This window comes from Aedes aegypti, chromosome 3 (assembly GCF_002204515.2).
Source record: "Aedes aegypti strain LVP_AGWG chromosome 3, AaegL5.0 Primary Assembly, whole genome shotgun sequence".
NCBI classification, from domain to species: domain Eukaryota; kingdom Metazoa; phylum Arthropoda; class Insecta; order Diptera; family Culicidae; genus Aedes; species Aedes aegypti.
The window spans coordinates 268,998,516-269,017,787 of NC_035109.1; the positions used below are offsets into that span (position 1 = coordinate 268,998,516).

The 19,272-nt window shown below is 37.0% G+C and overlaps 1 protein-coding gene across 11 annotated transcripts in view; it reads left to right on the forward strand.

Annotated features, from left to right (window-relative positions):
* Nucleotides 1–19,272, forward strand: part of LOC5572228 (heterogeneous nuclear ribonucleoprotein L) — a 710,940-nt gene that overhangs the window by 649,117 nt on the left and 42,551 nt on the right. For all 11 annotated transcript variants that reach the window (XM_021851703.1, XM_021851706.1, XM_021851708.1 and 8 more), the window contains one exon: nucleotides 445–623. In XM_021851703.1, the coding sequence (XP_021707395.1) occupies nucleotides 445–623 (179 nt within the window). The remainder of the gene's footprint in view (nucleotides 1–444; nucleotides 624–19,272) is intronic.

The window sequence follows — 19,272 nt, forward strand, 5'->3', positions numbered from 1 at the left end:
CCGCGCGACCGGTGACCCGACATACATGCAGGCACACGTAAAACCGTTTCACACAGAGGCACTTGTTGTTTCGCTAACGCGATGATGAAAAGTGCCCTCGAAAACTACTCTTATGCAATCTACAATCTCCTCTTCCGGAACGTAGCTTCCCATGAGATGCCACATGAAGCGAGTGTTCATGTGTCCTTTGCGTTTCCGTCCGAGGTACCTACCGGAAATAAGTGTGCATTTGCTGTCATGCTTATGGGACGATTGCAGCAGGATCAAGACAATGAACCGACGAAAGTTGCGAGATACGTGCGATAAGCGCTGTTCTCTCCATTAGAGCGGAATCCTTGAAATGGGCAACTTACCTGCACTATTGTCGTTTGCAGCGCAGTTATCATGAAAATTTAACGACTTTTCAATCACCCTCAACTATTTTTTTTTTCTCTTTCCTTACAGAACCAGCCCTCCTGGGAGCCGGTGGAGGAAACGGATTCGCGCCTAACTTTTCACCGCCCGAGTTCCACCCGTCGGAAAACTGGAAACCCACCCCTGCCGGAACACACGTCGGACTGATGAAGGACCCGCCACTGACCCGAAACGGACCAGCCAACTTCATCCAGCCAGCACAGCAACAGGTCAGTATTATCGATATCCGATCGTGGCTGGTTGTCTGTCGTTTTTGGGACGGGAGGGAAGAACCGAAATCGAAATCATTCACCGTTTAATCGAAACGGAAATTACTGCGGGACTGCGATATTCCCTGGTGGTCGCGGCAGACGACCCGATGGTAGTCTACTAGCGGTTCGCTGTAATTGCAGCAGTAGTCAGGCCCGGATTTCAGGGGGAAAATTGTTACAAATAACAAATTTTGTTATACATTTGTTTTTGTTTTAATTAATGAAATCATAATTAAATTTGTTATGAAGAATCTGAGGGCAATTGCTTATACACGGTCACCGTGAAATGAAACATGTTTCACTAAATTTAAATTGAATATGTAATTGTGATGCCATTTACAAGTTTTTCCGTGAAATTCTATGCCAAATCGGTCACTCACAGAACTTTACTTCGATTTGCAGTGAATTTCACACTTGTTTTCGTTATGACAGAATTGGACAAATTGATGGCATAAAAAATCGCTGAATTTAGATGAGATTTTATCCAGGCTCCTAGAAGCCCAAATCCAGCACTGAGCAGTAGTATGGTAACCTATACCAAACAGTAGGTAATCGAAACATAAATTAAACGGAAGACTTACAATGTGTTTTTATTTCCTTCCACTTGCGATCGGGATCTTGGTGGTTGCTCTTGCTGGCACAATAAAAAAGAGCCGAACAAATGAGTTTTTTGCTGGTATGCTCACAGTTTTTTTTAATACCCAATCGTCACAATTGAACGAAATGAGATGAAATTCCTCAGCGTACATTAGTGGCGCACAAGGGGGACCGTATCGGATCAGCAAATGATAGATGGAGACGCTTGGTAAATGTTATGCTTCTTCTTGCGGGATGGCTATTTATTTGCGCCCTGTCAGCCAAAGAAGTAGCGCGTGATGACTCGTTCCTTTTGCGTTTTTTGTTGCGTTGCAAGCCGGGAATAGCACAACATTCACCGTCTACTATGAGCTGTGCGACGTTGAGTGAAACGGAATGTTGCGAAATGCGCCAAAATGTATACTTTGTTGAGTTCATCGGTAAGCTGTTCTCGTTTGGAAGAGCTGTGAAAATATGTGAGCGATTTCTATTTGAAATTAATTGTTTTGGCAAATATTATTGATGGACACAATACTTTCTTGATGTTCCTGTTGTTTTCTTCATGATTTAAAATATGTAAATTACATTATTGTTATGATATTTGCACAAGTTTTTGCAGCATTGGTCCTAGTATTGTGGTGGAGTTTCTTTTGATCAATTTTGACTAAACAACTATGGGTATAAACCGTGATGTGCTCGAACTTCCGATAGTGGGACTGAAACTCTTTCTTGATCTTTTATGATGTTTCGTTAATCTAGAAACAATGTGAGTAACGATAAGTTTAAATGACACACTTTTCTGGAAATGGGCTGTGCGGGGAAACTGCTTATTTAAACAAGCGAACTTCGAGGTAAGAAGTTTTACCCTGTCTCGAGCAACATTGTCGTTGATTCTCAAAAATGTAAGTTATGCTCTCATTATTTGAAAAAAAAAAAACAATGAAATATCTGTGTTCCATATGCTATTCTTAAGAAACTTGTAGGTCATGGATGTCCTTTTTTCTTTTTGATTTGGTAGTATGTAGAATGAAAAAGGGGCGATTTCTTTTATATTTGAACCGTTTCTGTGGTATGCAAAATGAGCTAAATTTTGAATTGGGGATCTGACCTGAAGCCCTCATTAGATGATAACTGAAAGGGTCAGTCCTTATCGGGTAATCGTGGAAACTTCCCAGATTTAAATTTACAGTTATATACTACACATTGAAGTACATTACTGCCCTTAACTGCAAAACAGTCACATTCGACATTTTTGACAAAATGGAGTTAATGCCATGGAGAGTCATCAAATGATAAATACTTTCGACCAACTTACTGAAATCTGTGAGATTGTTCTAGAAAATTCGAAAATAATATCAAGTTGTTTTGTCACATTGGTAATTATAACCGCATAACAGTTACATTGAGATTATAAATGAGCCTCGTTATATAATAGCAATGAAATTTATATCAGAATTATTTTCTGTCTATTCACCTAGTATGCGATATGAGTTGCACAAAATATTAGCCTCAAATAAGCACTTTTGAGTTCCTGGTAATTTTTAGAAATTTTAGTTTCCTCCCATACTGTCATAAAATGCACACTTGGTGCTCCATTTACTCAATGCCTACTTTTGTCGAATGTTTCTAATATGCAGTTATGAGCAGATTAGCTCTCCTACACTCGTGCCCTCCTTTATTTTGCTCCATCTCTGACAATTAGCGTCTTCTACAAAGTGTTTTTATCAGTTAAGATTATTGATTGATGTTGTATCATATTAAGGTAGCCCACATTTTCATAGAAATAAAATAGTTAACTCTCTTATTTGTAGAAACATTGTTAATCTCTAGCTACCGTGCAAAAAAAAAATCCTGAAAAATGTTCCGAAAATCAGCGTTTTACAGAAATATTCAATAACTCAAACGATTTTCACAAACCAAATAACGTGTTTTCAAACAACTACCGATAAGATAAACATTACATATACTTTGCAATTGGATTAAATGGACAAATTGATGTGAAGATTTGCGAAAATTTTACAGTGAGAATCGAACTCACAACTCCCTGATCTCTAGTAAGGGCGCGTTACCCCTACACCATGAGAGGACTCATGGACGCAGAAGTTAACCTGAATTCGATTTCAGCTCAATAATCACGTGGTCCTTTTTCGCAAAGTGCACCCCTTTCGGAAGAATTAGATTTCTAGAAGACGTGTAACTTTTTCGCAAAACTTCACATCAATTTGTCCATTTAATCCAATTGCAAAGTATACCGTAAAATTGGGTGTTAAGGACTCGTGGGGTTTTAAGGGATTGGACTTTCCCATCAAGTTTGACAAACCACAAAAACGTCGAAAGCCGATATATCAGTCATCTGAAATGCTAGATTTGCTCGGAGGATTGTGAGCTGCATTGTGTGATAGGGGATGTCTATTAAAATAAAGTATTGTGGAGTCTAGATATTGAAAACGATTCAAAACATTTTTGTTCAAATTTTATAGGCAAAATACATTTAACTACAAAACTATGACACAATATTGAGAAAAATATGTGAGTAACTTAGAACTTAGTAACTTAGAAGTATATTTAATTGAGATCACAACACAGACAAAAAATTTTGAAAATTTTATCTAGATTTCGACTTTTATTATTTCTTATGGAAAAAGTCTCTTTTTGAAAATAAGTAGGGTGTTAGGGGATTATCTTTTCTACTTTTCCCAAGTTACAAAACTCATTAGATTTATGCCGTAATATATTCCAATATACTTTTGGCTTATTCTATGAAGTAGAACTGCATTGTAATAGTTAAGGGGTCTGTTTTGTTTGTTACTGAAAATCACAAAAATATCTAATCTCGAAAATCATTAAAACTGGTAGGAATATCTTGATAACAACGTATTAGAGTAAATATGAGATTTTTCTTGATACTATTTCCAAAACTTGTTCGATCACACTATGTTTGGAAAAGTTTGAATTCTTTTATTAGGAAATGGTTTTGAAGCCATTGATACTTTTAGTGGTAATCCTATGAAGCGGTTAATAATAATAATATTTCGTCATTTCTCAGAGTCTATAAATGTAGAGTTGCGCGAAGAGTGAAACCAAACCTACCTATCAAACTGTTAAACCGTGTGTCTACCTATCGAGCGGACTAGCAAAAATAGGGGCTATTTTCGAAGACGAAGTTTAACAATCATTCAAAGAAGCCGCGCAACTCTCTGTATATGGACTTTGTCATTTGTGAGCTCTTTTTGAGAATTTTCGCGGCCTGGTCGGGCACCAAACGCATTGTATTATAGAGTGAGCGTTAGATTTACGCTTAATACTGGAACATTTCTCTTCTTCAGTATAATTTTGACCATGAATACCTACTTTGTTTAGTGTAGTGTTTTATTTACATGGCAAATTGGCCATGTCCTCTAATAAAACTAAAAGCTTGTTTAAATTATCCTTATATTATAGATTATTTATTCAGTTGCTCCGCATAGCTTATGGCGGGATTCGTTAATTGCAAATATAAAGGTTATGATCCTGTTTCATTTAAGTATAACAATCATTTCAAGACAATTTTACGATGTATTGATGGTTTCAGTTTCAGGATTAATAACTATGAAAAATCTAGCAGTTAAAATAGAACGGTTTGCGTTTACAGGAGTTCTAAGTTCAATAATATTGATGAATATTCTGATTAAGGTTGAAAATAACTTATGAAATTGAATGAATGCATCGAAGTTATTGACCAAAATGGTTATTTGTCGTTGATGGCAAAATATGGTTTTATTTACGAAACTCAAATTCCTTAACACCCCATTTTGCATTTCTGTCAAAAATCACACATTTTCATGATTATCTCAGAAATTTGTTATAGAATCTGCATAATTGTATTTGACTTTTGATATATACGACGAGAGAATGGTAGGGCTGCCTTTTGTTTATTTATTGACATGCTAGAAGTTGCTTGAAATTCGAGTCGAAATTATTTTTCATCCCTTAACACCCCATTTTACGGTATGTACTGTTCAGCTTTTCGGTAGTTGTTAAACTTCCACTCGGTTGGTTAGCCGTAAACCACGATTCATAATGAAAAACAAGTGTTTTCAAAGCTCTAAAAGTTGTTCATCATAGACTACCTTGATGAAAAATTTGAATTGAAAATGCTGGAGCTGTAAAAACAACTGACTCTATTACACTATCCCGAACGCCACTACCCCGAATGCATAATGTTTTGATAATAATTCTGATGAGAAGGCGGGGAGAATTCGGCGGGCCGGTTCCTTATGAGTATTGCACGACTTTGATTCAACAATGTCTTTTTCAAGCGTAAAATTATAAAAAGGGACTGGCTTTTCAGCAAAAACTTTCGTTGGTTTGTGGCATCATTCAGCTGAATTTCCATGAAATAATCCCAAAAATTAGCTATTTGTGATTCTAGACAATCAAAAAAAGTGAAGAGCAGTTCCATAGGAGACCTGACTGACCTAACCTGACACAAGAAGATAAAAGTAGGGAATTTTTCTGAACAAAATTATAGCAGAATTAACTTTGATGGAAGCCTCAAAGTATCCTGCTCACAAAAAATAGCTGTTCCAAATGAAAATATCAGTGAATAGCTTTTCCAGTGATAACATGAAAGATTACCACATTTAGGAAAGAAGGGTAAATTTCTGATAAAATGCTTGCAGCTATGACGAGAATAATCTTGGTAACAACGTGATGCTACGGCACAACCTATTTTCATAAAAAAAATAAAATCTTTCTTTAAAAACAAAGTTGTATTATGAATACCACTAAGGAGTCCAAATTGCGGTGATCGCGCAACTGTTCAGCAATACCATATTGAGGGGTTGGTTAGAATTTATCTGGTGGAGGATCTTATTGCATTGACCATTTCCTTGAATTCTTTAGGCATAGAGGCAAGTATACAAGAATGGTCAATTGATAATGAAAGCTCTCAGTCATTAACTACGACAGTGCTCGCTGAGATGAGAAACAGGCACTGTCCCAGAAAGAAGAAGAAGATAGTTGCCAACAGGATATTACAAAAGAACAGCTGACATGCGGAAGAAGGGAAAATATTCGAAAAACATTGACCCGCGAATTTTACCCACCATCAATTACCAGGTTTCATTAGAGACGCATACATGTATGATCAATCTTTTATTACTGTTTGGTGAACATTTGTTTCCTGCAAAACAAGATACTGCATTGTATCTCATACTATTCGTGGTAATGGCTTTCGGGGTAGTAACCCATTTGGCGTTCGGGGTAATGGGATGGAGTCAACCAACTATATATGGACCAGTCTTTTTCATCATAAAAAAAACTCTAATTCGATCGATATAAGAGCTACAGTAAAACTTTGTAGTAATGTTGCTTAAAATTGAAAGGGTTACAAGCTTAAATACAAGCTTCTGAAGCTTAAATACTATAATTTCTACAAAAAAGAAAGTTAATTGTAAACAGCACCAAACGAAGCATCTAACAAATACAAGCAACTTTGTAGAAGACAGTTTGCCGTGAAACTTTTTAATTAATAGAATGATTAATTGTTGGGCTTTGTTGAAATGTATGTATACCTCTGATAAACTTTTGATCGAATCTCAAAAAGTTACATTGTGCAGAAAATTCAATTCAGTTATATATCTATTCAACCAGCTCGACCAAATGCCAATCGGCGTAATATCCCAAAGCCAGTTGTGCTACTTTTTCCCGAACGCCAGTTCCCCAAATTCCAGTTCCCTGAATAGCCTGTTTCCTCGAAACGTTTTAGGCGTAATTTTCATAACCACATACATTTCAGGGTGATGCATAAACCGGTCATATGACATGCCCCCTTTATTTGATTGGTGGTTTCTTAGAGTTTCACTGTCCTCGACATCTTTTAGCTAAAACATATTTTTGGTAGAGAATGATAACATATAATCCTGGGTTTGCTGGCGGTTCGGGCTTTTTAAAAAACACTTAACTGATTTTCCTCACTAAATCACTTTATTACTTAAGCCGAAACGCAATGAAACACGAATAAAAATAAACTGAACACCGGTCACGGTCAGTCCGGTGGTTTTGTAGAATTGAACTGCTGACCTAGCAATTCTGGCTGTTGGGTATAAAGGTGTTGACGTTGCATAGCACGTGGCAGTGGTCCGATCCAAAGGTGGTGACGGTGCATGTGACGTTGCACCTGTGATGGCTGGTTCATGTCGTGACTCCTCCGGGGGGTGAAGAAGTGTCGTCCTCGATACTCAGCTCCTGGTTACCATGTCCTGGTGATTTGGTTTCATTGTATTTGTATTTGGCTTTTTCAATTTTTGCAATGTCATGATTTTGCAAAATCTCGCTGTTTATCTGCAGATTGTGTAATGCTCCTTGAATAGACTCGCTTTCACTTATTTTTTTCGATAGATGTGAAATTTTGGTCCATAAATTCGATTGTACAATTTGAGCACGATACAATAAAATTTCCAGATAAGTATCTGTCGCTAGGACCGCAATTTGAGCGTAATTCTCGGTTTTTTGCATTTGAGATAAGAATTTTGTTATTGGTTATTAGTTTGGTTGTAGTTTTTGCGTTGATTTCCATGAGACATTGTGGCTCTGTTCCCATGATGAGTGGATAAATACACAGATCCTTGAATTATTTGATAAAACTGTGTCTTTGGACGTAGTCGTCTGGTTTTGCAGTGGTGAAGAGTTGTTTTGCTTGTTTGATAAGGAATTGAGGGTAAGTCTTAATAATCGAATCATTTTGACTCAATGGGTGGATTCGCATGATTGTCGATTCTTCTGTCTCCAATTCTGGAACATGTAATATGTAGAGTAAAGTATTTTCGCTAGTTGCCATTGCACGAAATTGAGTGCTTCTTCCGGGATGTCTAGCTGGACTCCTTGATTTCTGAGTATATCCTTGATCAGATGAATTTCTTTGCCAGATAACATTCTGCTGTTTGTGACGTGCATTTTAGAAAAGAGTATCTCTTCTTGAACGCTTGTTAGAATTTTGTTGAGTGTATCTATGTTCAGTATGGTGGTGATGACGTCAAGTTCATCGAGAAAGATTTGATTGATTTGTTATTTTTCGATTAGTTTGTTGATGGTGGTTGTAAGTTCCGAAATTCTTTTGCCGTTTTTATGATTAATTTTTACTTGATGATTATTTTCGTTAACAAGTTCATTGAGGCTTCTGTCGATTATCCGTAGTTATTCTCGTATCTTGTATTTACTAATTTCAAATAAAGCGTTATTATTTTGTTTACGATACACCAAATTTGTGAGTTGATTGATAGTAATTTCTATGTCTGTTAGGTTGATCGGGTGTACAACTCGGATATTTCCTGTCTGAATTCTACATGGGCTGTTTTTTTGCATCATTATCAAATCATTATGAAAATTCCTGATAGTTAGGTCTTGGCATGAGATGTTTGTGAGAATGAGGGTGAATGTGATAAAGTAGTGAAGCATCTGGAAGCAAAAAGTTATAAAGTAAATGGTGTTACAATTTTTTGGTCTTTTGATTTTGTTTTTATGTCTTTTAATGTGACGGTTGTTTTTGAATGTTCTGTCTGTAACTTCATTTGCATTTGTTTTATTGTCTCTGGGTTGAGTCTTTGTGCGAATATTTGGAATAACATAAACTTCTTGCCCATCATTTATAAATGGGGGGTCTTCCTTATTAGAATTTTGAGAAATTATTTGTTTTTGTGCTTTACCCATGTTCAATTTTGCTTTAAGGAATAGCTCTTGGGCGTCTCTTATAATTTCTTCTGGGTTAACAATACTATTCTGGTTGAACAATATTTCATTTGGAGTATATTTAGTTGAAGAATGTACAGAGCTGTTATATAATGCAACGGATAATTTTACAATTGATTTTGTACCCATTCCTCTGAATTTGTGCTCGTTGGTATTAAAAATTTCTATTATAGTAGAATGTGTACGCTCTATTTGTCCATCCGATTCTGACGAAGCGGCGTAATGAATTTGTGCCCCTAGCTGGCAAAGGAAATTTCTTAGTTGAATTGATTAAAAAGTAGTTTCATGGTCGGTGACAATTTCTCTGGGAACTACAAAGGAGCTGAAATATTTTTCTAGTGCTTTCTGCACATGTACAAGATTTTTCGATTTCAAACTGTAAATGTTTAGAGAATGAATCTATTAGAGATAAGAAGCTGCATTTGTCCATGTGGACTCTATCTAATGGTTTTTCTGTTATTGGACTGGGTGAAATTTTTATGTTAAACTAGTGGTCCCGGCAAACTTCGTCTTGCCATCAAGTAGGCTGCTGGAAAACGATTTGAATCACCCCATACAAAATGGCAGTTCCGTTCATTCTCGTTTTTTAGACTTTCCTGGTGAATATCCTTGGATTTTTATACATACAAACACGTTGGAACCCTTGTCAAACGAAGCGGAGAAAGAATCATCCAAATACGTAGACCCGTTTGTAAGTTATTTCGTGACATACAAACATCATTCCATTTTTATTTATATAGATGGTCTGCGTTCATATTTGTGCGTATTGCATATTTCACATGAGTTTATAAAGGTTCTGATTTTTGAGTAAATATTTGGGAAAAAATATGATCTTTTAATTTTGGCTTCGACTTCAGTTATACCTCGGTGAGCTCTATTGTGTTCATTTATTATTATTTGATTCTGTCTTTGTTCATTTTGCACGTCTTCGACCATATTGTTAGTAAAAACGAAATGACCTTTTTGATTGAAGTTTTCTTTAAAGGACTCCTGTACCGTCTGGATAAGATTTTCTGGTGCCATAATGGCTGTTTGTCTACCATTGTGGAAGGTTTTCAAAAGATGTGTGATATTTTCTTTTGTGTAGGTTTCCTGAGATACTATTGTTCTATTGTAGTTCTGAAAAAGGGTTTCTTGGATAATAGTATCTATACGGGAAATACGGAATATTATCTGGTTTTTGAAATAATTTAAAGGGCGTTCCGTGAAATGAATATAGTTATTAGCTGAATCATCAGCTGAGTGAACAGTTTGGGAATCAAGGGAATCATGGGATTCAGGGGAGTTATTGGCAATGGAATCTGTATCATCTTCAAGATCTTCGGAACCTGAAAAATAAGGAATTTCATCATTATTGGTTTAATTAATATTTACTTCAACAGGCCTTCTGCTTAGTGCATCTGCTACTACATTTGATTTGCCTTCTCTGTACTTGACTTCGTAGTCATAATCTTCCAGATCTAGGCGCCATCGCAAATTTTTTTGATTTTTCTCTGAACTTTTAACAAAAGTCAGAGGTTTATGGTCAGTTGCTAAAATAAATTTAGTCTCGTAAAGATATGGTCTGAATTCATTCACGGCCCATATGATTGCCAGCGCTTACTTTTCGTTAGTAGCGTATCTGGTTTCTGCATCGTTCAGTGTTCTGGATGCAAAGGCTCTATATTGTCTTGTATCTGAGATAGAACTGCACCTAATGCATATCCTGAAGCATCTGTTGTTACGATGAAAGGCTTATTGAACTGGGGATAGACTAAAACTTGATCTGTGGCAATTATCCCTTTGAGCGTATCAAATGCTGTGTGATACGATGAATCATTTATATTGATCGATGAATCTTTTTTGAGATATTTGGTCATAGGTCTAGTTATTTTTGAAAAATCCTTAATAAATCTTCTGTAATAACCTACTAAACCCAGAAACTGTTTAATTTCTTTCTGCGTTTTTGGCAGAGGCCACTTCAGAATTTTATCTATTTTTTCGGGGTTAGAATTTTTGGGGCATTTGAAATTATATGCCCATGAAATTCGGTCTCTCGCTTGAAAAACTCACACTTATCGAGTTGGATTTTTAAGTTGAAATCCGATAAGCGTTTCAGAATAAGGCTAAGATTTTCCAAATGGTCTTTTAAATTAATTATATCCGATAATAATTATGTCATCAAGATAGACATAACATTTGGTGCCGATATAATCTCCTAGAATATTGTTCATTGCTCTCTGGAATGTAGCAGAAGCATTCTTTAGGCCAAAGGGCATTCTCGTGAATTCAAAATGTCTTTTGTCCGTTGAAAAAGCTGTTTTTTCTATGTGGGCAGGATCCATCGGGATTTGATGGAAACCAGACTTTAAGTCAATCGTTGTGAAGTACGATGACTTTCCGAGGCTATCCAGAATATCCTCTATGCCTCAAATGCCTCTATGCCTCAAATAGGGTATCTGTCGTCAATAGTGAGCTCGTTCAGCTTCCTATAATCTATTACGACGCGTACCTTTCTTTTGTCTGACGCGTCAAGTTTTTTCGGTACTACCTATATCGGTGAAGAGTATGGGCTTTTCGAAGGCCTAATGATGCCATTGTCTAGCATTTCTTCAATTTGCTGTTGGATATCGCCTTTAAAGTGATGTGGGTAGCGATAGTTTTTTGTATAAATGGGAGAATCGTTTGTTGTTATAATTTTATGTTTTGTAGCTGACGTACATGAGTCGTGAGTATACCCCATTAGGCATAAAGACGTTAGGCATAAGGACGTTAGGCATAAGGATGTTAGGCATAATGGACGTTAGGCATAAAGACATTAGGCATAATGGATGTTAGGCATAATATACGTTAGGCATAATGGACGTTTGGCATAAAATAACTTGCGCGTGTGTCATTTGAAACTCGTCTTATATCGAAAAATTGTTTGGCCCATTTACAAATTCAATTATGCTGATGGGGGTGGGTATCTGTCCTTAAGGTGTGACAGTTCATAAAAAAGTGCGATGTTCATACAAAAAGCGTTACGAAAGGGTGGATTGATTGGCTGGTATTAAATGACTTTTTTCGGTGCCTTGAAGTGTCAGATATGGAGGAAAATTGGTTGTCATTTTTATTGTTATCATTCTAAAATCCAGCTCAATCCATTTTTGTAAGTATCAATTTAAATTTGCGATGTGCAATCAAAGTGTAATCTGTTTCTAAAGATGTTTATTTTAATGAGTATATGACATTTTTTTGTTATATTTCTCTCACATAATTGAGTTTATTCTAAAGAGGGGAAATCTTCCATATACATATTAATACTTATAGTGCAAATGAGTACCTTGAAGACAATAATCGAGAGGCAAGTCAAGAATTTATGTTATTATAGGTGACATTATCGTTAGCAATAATTTTCTGGTAGTATGACAACTATCTTCTTGGCGTTACATTGCTACTTCGAGTCTGCTCTCAATTAAATGTAGTGAGAACGGTTCCTTTGCTACCTGTGCAAACAATTTTCGATGATTTTCAATCAATTTCCTCGATATTCGTCGAGTTTGAAAATTAAAATTTGATTAGATATTTATTTTAATTACTAAAGTCAAGTTCAAATTAAACATAGCACTGTATCCAGCATTAAACATGGCGTGCATTTGGGAGAAAAATGATATTCCCAATGTTATTGCATAGAGCTCCAAAAACTTATTTGATTACCCAGTGTAACTCATAATCAATCAACAGCAAGTCGAAACGAAAATTTCGGATGGAAATATTTACATCTAAAATTCCAAAAACTATTAGAAAAATAAAAATACAAATAACTACATATATTGGAAGAAGGTGATTTCTCAAACAGTTTTTTCCTCCAACTATTTAATTAACCGTCTATGTATAAGGAAAAGCCTATGATTCAAAGAAGGGAAGATGTATGATGGAAATATTAAAAGCAATAATGACATTAATGTCTCGAAAGAACAGCTTATTTATAGAAGAAGGGAAATTTTCAGATTAAGACATTAGCAGCACTAACTTCAATAATTTTGTTGACGAAAGATCGCAGCAAGCCATGCGCGCGGGCGGCTACGTTTTGATTTTCTGTCACGTTTATCTCGGTTCCGCGTTTTCGAATAGTGAAAAATAGATTCAGCTGATGGTGCTATGCCACCTGAAATTTTGTTCTTGCTCTCGTTGTTCGCAATTCCGCCGATATTAGCAGATGCAATGTTATCTGGATTGTAGTGCTTTGTGCAACGCTAAATAGCTGCAATAGAGCTGGCTGATTGGTCTGTAATCGAAGTGTATTTTTTTTTAGCGAAGATTTTGAAGATGGCTTGTGGCGTGTAGACATGATCCCGTCGGTGCTACTCCACCCGGATTGGTTTTGTTTCGTTTGGGATAAGAGCGATTCTGACAAATTAAGAAGAAAAATCATACGGTTGTGAGATTTGCATAATTTTTAATGCTTTTTTTAAATTAAATACTTTTAAAAATTGAATATATATTGAAAAACCTGTGTTAAGTGTGAAAACCGCATTCGATGATAATTATTGTGCTACGCAGAAATATTCAAACCAAGCTTTCTCCATTTATTGTGTGATTTTAACAAGGACGAAAAGATGATGGGTACATTGCCATGCCGTTAAGTTCTATTGATATACGAAACCATTCAGAAGATGTCGATTCAAATTCCCAATAGAATCATTCAAGTTTTTTAAAGAAACGGTTTTTAACTCGGCGCTTAGACATATGAATGTATTTGGTGAGTTTGTTTCGATTAGACCACATATATTAATGCAATCTGGGCTCTTTCTGTATCATGGGGACGGGTCATATTATTTTCTCGTTTCAGAGAGCGAGTAATGGCGCTCAAACCAAAGCGTTTTAGCTAGGGCATTAGGTGGAAATACCTGTGTCCCATCCCTGGAAGACGAACGCGCATGGAGTGACATTAACTTTCTTAGCTGCGTCACTCCCAACGATGATGAAACCATTTCATTCACACTTACACCCAATTACAAAATATATACTAAACTACACCTAAACTAAATTTCAATCCGGTCGCATCACTTGCCTATAGTGAATCCTAGACCATCACCTTTCCCTTCATCCAACTCCTTGACATCTATGAGGGCGTCGGTGAGTCGCTGGCCTCTCTTCAAGTAGGTGTCATATCATCATTTTCCTTTCCTTTCCTCGTAACGGAGGAGATGGGCGTGGCCGGCAATGGACATTGTCATGTCTTTTCATTTCTGACTTCCGATTGGATAGCTATTCCATCCAAAATAGTTCTCCATGAGCAATTGGAATAAGAGTGTTAAAGTAACTAACATGACAGTTTTCAGTATGCAATCTACGAAATACTCCGTTACCACGCAACGCAACGCAACGCAACTAACTTCAATAATTTTGTTGACATCAAAACTATGAAGAACAGCCGTCAATTTATAGAAGGGATAATCTCTGATGAAAAATTTGCCAGTTATATGTGTAGAACCAAACCCAAAAGATGAGCAACAGATCATGTACAGCGTCGTTCTTATTCTTGGCTTTCTCATTTGTGCACGATACACGATTATGCTTCATGGCCAAGAAACTGAAGAAAACGAAAAGATCCTGGATCGACTAGGAACCGAACTAAGATACCTTCAGCATGGCTTTGCTCTATGGTTAGAAATCACGCCACTCACGCTGAGGACCTGGGATCAAAACCCAACCCCGAGATAGTCACTTATGACGTGAAAGTCAAAGTTACGAATTCCTTCGGAATGGAAGTAAAGCCGTTGGTCCCGAGAAGAACTATCCCAGGGCTAAAAATCTCGTTAAAGAAGATAGGAAAAAATAAATAATCAAAAAGTCAATACACTTTTCCAGTAAACGATTTCTATTTCCATTTTGAAAATTATGCCTATCGTCCATTATGCCTAACGTCCATTATGCCAAACATCTATTATGCCAAACGTCCATTATGCCTATCGTATTTATGCCTATCGTACTTATGCCTAACGTCTTTATGCCTAACGTATTTATGCCTAACGTCGTGCACCCAAGTTTTTCTCCTTTCTTTTGGATCACTTCTTGGTGTTTGAAGAGAGTGCAAAGCAGTTCTTGTTTCTCTAGTTTCGAAAGATGATTTGTTCTAATTATAGACTCTATATCATTTTTGGAAATATGTTGAGAGTCAATCTTTTCTGGGAGAATTGTTTCAAAATTGTTTACTGTAAGTTGAAGTTTTGGAAGATTTTCTATGTTTTTGGTTGCAGAAATAACATGGATGGTCGATTTATTATTATGAGCTTTATATAGTCCTGGTTGAATGAAAACTTTTTTATGAAGTTTTTGGTATGTGGGTACCAACCAGTCTCCGTTGTTCATGGTATCAATAGTTATGAAATGATTGTAAAGTTTTTTTTGCAGGGTAGAATTTTGAATATCAAAATTGTTTATCCCTTAACGTAATGGTTTCATTCTCATAGTTGATTTGTGCTTTAAGTTTTGCTATGGATTCTGACCCCAGAATTCCATCAAAGAAATAATGATATTTCATTACGTAAAATTGCAAAGGTTTAAACGTATTTCCGAAAAGATCGAGTTCTCCTTTTGAAGTGACGTTGTTGACTCCGCAAACATTACTGATTTGTGTATTCGGTACGGTTTTAACGGATTCTATTATGTTTGGTGAAATAATATTTTTGTTTTCCCCAGTATCGATTAATATTTTTAACTGCTTTTTTTGTTTTAGGATGATTCAGTTTCAGGAGGTAATTTAGGTTGTTTTTTGTGTGGGGTTGACCAAGTGAAAATTTAGATCTAGATCTACTTCTTCATCGGATTCAGTTTCTGAATTTAAATGTGATTGAGTTTCCTCTTCTTCCGTTACATGATTATTTATGGTTAACCGACTCCGAGTAGTTTTTGTGTCCATTGGTTCAGTTGTATCTTTATGTTCGGTTTTTATAAAAGGTTTCTTATTTTGATTGAAATTTGATGATCCTTGGGGTTTATTTTCAAAAATTTTGTTTTTGTTGAATTTTTGGTCTTGATTCAGGTTTCGAATTACAACTTTTTTAGATTTAAATTTGCATAAGAATGCGTATGCATCCTCAATATCCTTTGGTCGTGCAGCTTGTGCATAACCAAAGTACGGTTTTGAGAGTCCAGATATAATGGCTGCTAGCGCATCCTCTTCAACGAACTCGTTAATGGCGTCCCAATGATTTTTGTATGTATCTTTTTGTTTTGCTAGAGTTTTAATGTTTTGTATGATTTCTTTTGATTTTCTGTAGTAAGTATGAACACGCTCAAAAAAGCGTTCTGGAAAACGTGAACTGTCAAAAATATACCGTGAACTACCATCATTGGTCACAGATACATGATCTAGTTCACGGTGTATTTTTGCTTGTTGACGAGTTCACGTCTGTTGTTCACGGATACGAGAACGGATTTTTTTCTGTGAATGGACATATATTCGGACATTATACAATGCCATAATTGGCTCTTGTACGTTGACAGTTCATGTCGATCTCCCAACGCGTTCGTCAAGATTTCTTTTAAATCTTCAAACTTGTCCAGATTTCCGGCTAAGCAAAGAATGTCTTTTGCTTTACCTTGAACTTTGTTAGATACTGCAGTAAAATACATTCTGAACTGCTGAGCTGATACATGTGGTTTTAATACATTTAGCGTTTCTTCTGCTGTTTCGAGCCATGAACTTAATTGTTTCCTATTACCGTCAAATATGGGGATCATTTTGATCGGGTCTGGTATTTTAAACAGCTGATCGATGTTACTTATAGGTTGCTGTGCGATAACGCTTTCTTGAGTTGGATTTGTTTGCGTTTGAATTTGACTGAAAAACGTGGCATGTTCTGTTTGTTGTTTTGCCAGTGCCTCCATCATCTGCATCATCGTTTGCAGTTTCGCATTTACTTTCTCCATATTGTTTTTGTCGTTTAGAGAAAGGATTTCTAGTGAAGGGATGTTCTTTATTGGAATATGCGCTAAGTCTCCCGAATCGGTAGACTCAGAGCTGTCTGAATCCGAAGACACGCACGCGCTGTTTATAATTTTAGATAACAAGTGGTGAGTTTGCTTCAGACTGTTTCTTACTTTATGCTCCTTTGGCATGACATGCACTTAGAAGAGTAAAGCAAGTTATAGTTTCGTTTGTTTTGAGCCGTACGATCTCTCGGAACTCGTATGACTCCCGAAATGTAATTCTCTTGGAACTTCACAATTTCGTTTGGAGGGGAAGCTCTCTTAGAACACTTCTCACTCCAGGGGTTTAGCAAATTTTAATTTCTTAATGAGTTCGAGCCTTTCTCTTAGAACGGGCTTCAAACTCACGGAAAAATAAAACGCCAACCTAGGCGATGTTTTCACTTTCACTCGTATTTCGGTGTGGAATAGAGGATAAAGAAAAAAACACTCACCTTGCAATCGTTGTGCGTGGGTTCTCTCGACGTCCGACTTCACGCGGTGGAACCTCAACTCCGCTGCACCCTCGATGTTCGATTCTGGCTGGTAGACCAGAGTCACTACACTGTTTTTCGCGAAATTGTTTCTCGAGCACTGCACGGCTGCCCCAATCCTGGGTTTGCTGGCGGTTCGGGCTTTAAAAAAAAAACACTTAACTGATTTTCACTATAAATTTATGTGATTTGTGCTAACGTAAGAACAACACGACATTCACGAAAACGCGACGTGAGACAAGACATAACACTTATAGTTCTTACTATCGTCAAAAAAGCTTAAAATTTACCTTTCTGTCGACCGGTTTCGGGCGCGATGTAGAGTTCGCCTTAAAGAACATAGAAATGCAGTTGTTTCCAATAAAATAAACGAATCCAGTGTGGCAGCTCATGCGGTAGATTCCAATCACGAAATAGATTGGGAAAATGCAAAGCTTATCAAAAGTGTAAGAAAAGCTTCCCATCTTAACGCCTGGGAATCAATGTTCATCAGCAACAACCGCGGACCGCTGATGAATGAAGACGATCCCCCCATCGTATCGTGTCTGTTTGATCTGGTGGACACGAAACTTCACTAGCAGTTTTCTCTTCGGACGTGTACGAACATCGTACGAATCGCAATCAGTCGGACATTGTCCCGTAGATGGGCTACATCGCGCCCGAAACCGGTCGACAGAAAGGTAAATTTTAAGCTTTTTTGACGATAGTAAGAACTATAAGTGTTATGTCTTGTCTCACGTCGCGTTTTCGTGAATAACTGATTTTCCTCACTAAATCACTTTATTACTTAAGCTGAAACGCAATGAAACACGGATAAAAATAAACTGAACACCGGTCACGGTCAGTCCGGTGGTTTTGTAGAATTGAACTGCTGACCTAGCAATTCTGGCTGTTGGGCATAAAGGTGATGACGTTGCATAGCACGTGGCAGTGGTCCGATCCAAAGGTGGTGACGGTGCATGTGACGTTGCACCTGTGATGGCTGGTTCATGTCGTGACTATATATTCATGTTTTTATTGCTTATCGTTGTTTCTAATTCGCCTTTTTTCATTATAGGCTATTCTTGCATATTTTTCATTCCTTTATCACTTATCGGGAAAAAGGGTCATTCGGAGAAATGGGGCATTCGGGGAAAAAGGTCATTCGGGGAAATTACAATCTGAGAAATGCCATTCGGGGAAAAGTAGCATAATCCCCAAAGCCCTTCGATCAAAATAGAAGGAACGGTTACGACAATTCAAGCGTGTACTAGAATCCGGGCGAATGTAACATGATCGATTTTTCTTCATCGATTCTCTCTTTTGCTAAGAACAACAAGATCCAAGATTCTTAGCACCTTTCAACATCAGGACGCTAGTCAGCGAAGCAATATTGCATCCTGAGGTAGAAACATGCCAACAAACTTGCATGCAATCTTTATTCACTGAAGAGAGGATCGATGAAGAGAAATCGATCATATTACATTTACCCTAATTCTACCACACGCTTGAACTGTCTTAACCACTTCTTCCACTCCGAACTGACTTGAAACCATCTCAAAATAACGTAACCCCCTAGGGGGAGAAGAAGGCTTAAACGTTACGGCTTTCAGGGAGAAATATTTTTATTATGCAAAAGCGTCTAGTTTCTGAACCCCGTTTTTGGTTAAAAATTGACCAATTTTTATCATTAGAAAACCTCCATTTTGCAAAACCTCAAATAACACTTACTTATGAGTCCGGAGCTCCCATTCTGGTTACATAGCACCGACGTGTATCGATTGCTGGTGGAACCGACGATGGAGCTCTGCATCAGAGATCCAGTTGTGTGGCCACCATGCCCGAATTATATACCATAGGCATCTGTTGATGAACACCTGCAGCCGTTGAGT